Source organism: Atractosteus spatula, chromosome 13, assembly GCF_055471065.1.
Source record: "Atractosteus spatula isolate fAtrSpa1 chromosome 13, fAtrSpa1.hap1, whole genome shotgun sequence".
Lineage (NCBI taxonomy): Eukaryota > Metazoa > Chordata > Actinopteri > Semionotiformes > Lepisosteidae > Atractosteus > Atractosteus spatula.
Window position 1 is genome coordinate 3,062,060 of NC_142718.1, and position 6,326 is coordinate 3,068,385.

Genomic DNA, 6,326 nt, shown 5'->3' on the forward strand with positions numbered 1-6,326 from the left:
CGGTGCCTCAGGCCTGCAGCTCGGTGATATCCCAGATGAACTGCAGGGGGAGCCCTTTCATCTTCTCCCGGTACACCTGGTCAAAGCGCTCGTTCTGCGCCACGGTGAAACTGTTCTTCCAGTCGCCGATGGTGCCTGCATTTCCAACAGCAGAATCAGAGAAGAAGAACTGAGACTCTTATCCCAGGATGCATCTGTCCTATTCCTGGAACTGTCCTGTTTGTGAGTCCTCTGCTCTCAGCCACTCAGTTACTTCCCAGCTGGTGCCAGAAGCACCTGCATCAATTATCCCCAACAATATAAAGTACTAAAACTAATGAAGCATAATAAACAATGAAGCACACATGTTTGGGGATAATAGCAATAGAAAATTTCTTCCAGAACTTGATGTAATATTCGGACAACAGTCTCACCAGGAGGACATTGCTGTGCCGAAAACGATCTGATTTTCCTCCAAGTTGAAAAAAACATGTCAGGATGCAATGAGGAGAGAACCATTACAGATGCTCAGCCTTGGCTGAGAAGGTGAAGCCAAATGCTGTGCTGTCCCAAGGCCCAGTGCAGCAGACCAGCAGCACAGCAATGAGTGGGACAACACTTTCACTTTTACCTTTGCGCAGAAACCTCCCCTTGCTCTTGTCCATGACATCTTCTGGCAGTAACTCGTAGTTGGCTTTGGGGTCCTCCTTCATGTTTTTGAAGGTGGCCTTCTGCACGATCCTGTCAATGGCTGAGTCGTCCAGATTCTTCCCCAGGAACTCACTGATCTTCACCACCGCGGAGTGCAGATCCTGAGGGGAACAGCATGCAGAGAGACCTCACATCCTCCTGCCTTTATTATAATAAACAAATCTCCAGCTTGATGGACCAGAGTCGTGTGGTTTTCCGAGAAGAGCCTAACAGAGGAATTTTCAAAAGATGTCTCCAAATTTAAATAAAATTTCATTTTGGCACCAGCTCTTTACCAAATTACCCTTCTACATCCATCATCCTGAATATTTCTATAAATGCATTTTATATTTTGGAGCAGTTGCACATACTGTATTTTGCACCCCTCCTTTGCAGATACTATGCAGAAAGCACTGATCTGCTGTGTGTGTGACCGGTGGAGCTGTTCAGTGGAAAGAAATCAAACTTTGGTACCAACAAAAGATAGGCAACCATATTTTTTAATGACAATCTGATTGCACATGCTTTTCTATCAGTTGAGAACTCCTCTATAAGACTTAAAATCCACAGTGCTCTCCAGCGTCCTCATGATGCAAGATTTGTCAGGAACCCAACACAGACATGATCACAGCCATGGAGAGCCGATACGTACCTTGAGCATCTCCTCGTAGGTTAAGATGAGGATGTTAAAGTCATCTTTGTGAGTGTACCATCCCCGGACGTGGTCGAACCAGGATCCAGAGACCACTGGAAAATATCAAGGGAGATCTCACAGTCACCTCATCAGGCAAGATGACTCACGTTGTCAACAAGAAGGTAGATGATGAGTCACCAAGTGAAAAATGATTTTAAAAGATCTATACCCTATGGAGTCTTGTATACTTTTTTGGACACTGGACCCTTTTGTGGATTTTTACAGCACTTAACATCAGGCTGTAGGGGCTCATCCTGGACTGGGACCCTGGCTGTGATCTCCAGGCTGTAGGGGCTCATCCTGGACTGGGACCCTGGCTGTGATCTCCAGGCTATAGGGGCTCATCCTGGACTGGGACCCTGGCTGTGATCTCCAGGCTGTAGGGTCTCATCCTGGACTGGGACCCTGGCTGTGATCTCCAGCCTATAGGGGCTCATCCTGGACTGGGACCCTGGCTGTGATCTCCAGGCTGTAGGGGCTCATCCTGGTCTGGGACCCTGGCTGTGATCTCCAGGCTGTAGGGGATCATTCTGGAATAAGGCCTTGGATGTGATCCCCAGGCTCCTTAATGGAAAAACCCCTCTGAATCCTAGCCCTTCTTTTCCAGGTCTGGAGAAACATGAACTGAACTTACTCCTGCCACTCAGGAACCGATCCAGCGATTCATCAAAGTCCTTCGGTGTAACAAATCTGACCATGATTTTGGAGAAATGATAGTAAGAAACGCAGATATCTTTGGGGTTCCGGATGACATAAATGACCTAAAATAAACAAACCAAGCAGACAAAGCAAAAGGAGACAACAAAACTGTTAATGCGCTACAAGTAGGAAAATTGACTTGAAATTGAAATGATACACAAAGATCTCTCTGATCTCTGTCTCTGTGGGTTAATTGGTTAGATGTTTAGGAATGAACATTGTCACATGGGTGCAATGATGCTTTTTAGTGTAAAAAGGGTGTGCATAGATATAGTGGTGTTGGATGTCTTGTTTTGAAAACTGTCTTTGTGTTTCTTGTATTGTGGCCTGAAAAGGAACTGAAATAAACCCTCCTACCTTTTAGAGTCTGTGTGAGCTTTGTGTGTACAGACTGCCCTAATAGGACAAGGGTCTTTCACCGATATCTACAGGATCTGACTGCACTGCAAACTGCACAGAGCTGCCGACGTGAATATTGTCACCCTTGACCTTCAACATGTTGATCTACAGGGATATATTCATTATAACGCCACTGGGCGAAGAGTTAGAGAGGGCAATGGCGTCACTGTAAGACCACAGAGGCTTGTATAGTAACCTTTGGTTCCTCTTTGCACCCTGACATTGGATTCAGCAGAGCAGTGTCACAGTGCAAACACATGCCAGAACAGGTCAACGCCCCCAAAGTCTCCAGTCCAAGTTCAGTTCAGAAGTCCAGTTAATAACTGGTCACTTGAACTGTATCCCCCAGCTGCAGATGTGAGCCATGAAAATCTGCTTTTGGTCATGGTCTAAGACTGATTTTCAGTTAATTCTTTTTCTGATTGTGCCTGAGGTCAGTTCTATTCTGTTATTGCTTCAGTGGATTGATAATTAGAAGCTCTAGTATTCCATTCATCTGTTTTCATTGACCGCTTTTATCAATAGAGGGTTGTGGTGAGCCAGCGGGCACAGGGCAGTGTGTACACCCTGGTTGGGACACCTGTCCAGTACAGAGGACTGAACTGCACCAGTACCACTCAACGCTATTGTAATACACCTGTGGAGGCAAACTGAGCAAACTGTGGGGGTCACATACAGTACGTGTGTGACTGAGACTTTCACACAACTGTGCAGTAGCTGCAGAGCCTACACAGCCCGGCTGGGGTGCGTTTTAGCTTTATTCGTGTGTAACAGCCAATCGCCTGGGGCTGCCCTGTGCCCTGTGGCCCTACATCTTGTGCTGTCAGCTCCCTGGAAAGAGCTCCAGGCCTGTCTGGACCACAGAGACCCCCCCCCACTCAGGCAGAGCAGACTCACTTTCCCCCTCCCCTCACGCAGCCCCCTGGGCACCAGGTAGTGTCCCAGGTGCGAGGCGAAGAGGCGGGGTGAGGGGCGTGTGGTGTAGTCCTGCCCCTTTTCCCGAAACTCCAGCCAGGGCATGCGCTCGTAGGTGGTCTGCATCTCTGGGGCGCCTGGGTAGTCATTTTCATGCAGTAGGGTGATGATGTGCTGGGTCCACACGGTGCCTGTGGGACAGACAGCAAACGCATGAGACAGATTCCAGCGGATCACCTGGCTTGACAGGGTCACACCACGCTGTCACAGGACTTATGGAAAAGGCCAGCTGGCAATGGTACAACAAGCCATACCTTACAGAACATTCAAAGACACACAGCATTTGTAGAACAGGTGTTAGAGAGCTGGATACTTACTGACAGCTTTATAACACTGTATTTCATCTGAGCCTGCTGCTGCTACCTGCTTTCATACCCTGTCTGCCCATTCAGAGCACTAGACAGACACTCACAAGCTTGCACAGCAGACTTGACCTGTGTGTGCTGCACTGTGGTGAAAGGCAATGGTGTTCAAGTTCTCCACTGATTTCTGCACAAGCATTTGCTCCTACACTACTGACTGAACAGCTCTTAACCGCTGAATAGTTTAGGATGAACAGACACAGGCGGGACTGTATCAGCTTTGTATCAAGGCAGCTGCCTTAGTAAGTCTTAATAAGTCGGACACTGAAGCTCATATATCGCCTGCTTCTGAAACGTTACTCGCCCTACAGATCCTTTCTTGGAAATTTTGGAAAAGAGCTTACCAGACTTGGGAAAAGTTACCAGGAACACGTCACTGTCGCGTATCTCGAAGTCTTCCAGCGAGTCGATGTATTCCGGGGAGATGTCGCCTTCTCGGGGGAAGACGAAGCCCCTGTACTTGAAGAGAAACTCGTCGATGGACTCGACCTCGGAGCCGGTGGCCATGGAGACGGGCGGGCGGACGCGGGCGCGCAGGAGACAAAACTGCAGCTCGGAGCTCAGTGGAGCGCCCGGTCTTTACAGAAGCAATCCTTACAATAAGCAGGAGTCTCCGCCTCGCCTGCACTGCCATTGGACGATTCTGGCATTGTCTGTGTGGATAGCCGTGCAGGAATTAAGATAGCGTATCGGCTTGGTCTACAAACATGGACTGCCTTTGCTCACCGCAGCAAAGAGCGCTGTCACGAAACCTACGAGAGTTATGAAAACATTGGTCTTGTGCATAAGGCGATTTGTGAATGTTTGCTCAGCCTTTCTCACTTTGTGGATTTTACGCCGTCTTTTTGTGCCCTTACACGAAATTTCCTGTTGCCAAAACCTTTGGAAGGGAAACACATACAGTAAAGCCTTCAAACCAAACGCATTTTAAAGACCGCGATTTGTGAAAGTTTTCACAACATTTACATAAAATTAGCAGTCAGCTAATTGTCTTTTTTAAACCTTTGCTTTTTGATTGACGCGCAATTACGCACCAACTGGAGCACTGCGGGACAGCTGTGTCCACAAGTTCACAGTGCGAGAAATACTGCTCAACAGGTGTTCACGCGAACCACCTGCATATTAACATAGGAAGCAGAACAGCACAGAGACAAACTCAAAGTAGGCTCCAATTTTCCAGCCTGTAAGGACTGGGATTAAAGTTTATTTTATTTCTGAAGCCCTTTTTTTAATGTCCTGTTTTCATTCAGGTAAGGGTCAACTACATATGCAATACTGCTGACAGCAGGAAACATCTTCTTCTGTACTCAAAAGCAGTGCCCATCATGTTCAAGCCAAATGTTTTAAACAGAAGACTGTCCTTTCACAGCCTTGCTTTGATTTGTTTTATTAAAATTTAATTTTTTATGATTTTTTATTATGGCACAATTAGAGAGGCAATACACTGGGATAGGGGGGTGGTCTTCACGAGTCAAAAGCTTTTGTAGAATCAAACCCAAAAGCCTCAATCTGAGTGTTTTACACACTAGGCAGAACCTCACACTTTTCACAAATCACCTTATGCACAATGTAAGTGTTTTCATAACTCTAATTATTGTTATTGAGGTTCCAAAATGAATTTAGAACTTCGAGCTAACTTTACCGCAGTATCAGAGTCTGTAGTTAATTTTTTTACTGCCTTTGACGATCTTGAACACTTGTATCTGGTCCCCCTCCTAGTCTTCTCTATTCAAAACTAACACGTGTTGTCCCAAATTGTACAAAATATTCTCAATGAAGCCTTACTATTAAATCAAACAATTTTTAAATAACATAATTTCGTTCTACACTTCTGATTAGGTATTCTCACACCCAGTTTGCAAATTGTATTGATTCCCGTGTTGCCTGGAAGATGTAAATGATGTGCCAACATATTGTACAGTACTGTAAAAAAACCTTAAGTCTTTTTCACAAGTAACCTCTTCTAAATATGTTTCCCATTTTGCATTTATCACTTGCGTTATAACAACCCATCTTGAAGCTTTACCTGCGGTTTCGATCTTTCTTTTGCTAATATTTCCCCTGCCCAAGATGGCAATGCATAGATCACGGGCAGTTTGACAGGATACCTGCAATCAATGGAGCAATATCAGCTACACATCCTAGTGCCAGACAGGATCAATGGAGCACAGAGCAGACATGGAGAGGGTGATGCCCAGGAGCAGAATCGGAACACTGCCAGATCACCCTACCTACTGCCCCAGACAGGTTCCAGGAGGCTGGAGGCTGTTTGTTTTCCAGTGTGAGAGCCTGGAAGCCACTTCTTACAGCTACAACGAAGGTGGCTTTTTTCCCAGCTAGGCAGCTGGAAGAGTTGTGTTTTGCTAGAATGAATGGCTGATTGACTATTTTTTTCCTTCAGCTCCAGCTGAAGGGCGGCTTTCCCCAGCGCAGGCTGTTTATTTTTCCCAGGCTCCCTTGGAAGAAGCCTATTAAAAAAAAAGACACAGTACAAGATTATTACAAATAACCAAAAAAATAAAAACCTT

The 6,326-nt window shown here is 46.1% G+C and overlaps 1 protein-coding gene across 1 annotated transcript; it reads right to left on the reverse strand.

Annotated features, from left to right (window-relative positions):
• On the reverse strand, nt 1-4,453 carry LOC148821648 (amine sulfotransferase-like). Its single transcript, XM_088931306.1, has 6 exons — nt 4,143-4,453; nt 3,359-3,567; nt 1,998-2,124; nt 1,322-1,416; nt 611-791; nt 1-135 (listed from the first exon to the last, which is right to left on the reverse strand). The coding sequence occupies exons 1-6, from the start codon at nt 4,303-4,305 to the stop codon at nt 8-10; spliced, it is 903 nt and encodes a 300-aa protein (XP_088787432.1). The 5' UTR covers nt 4,306-4,453; the 3' UTR covers nt 1-7.
• Nucleotides 4,454-6,326: the final 1,873 nt, after the last annotated feature.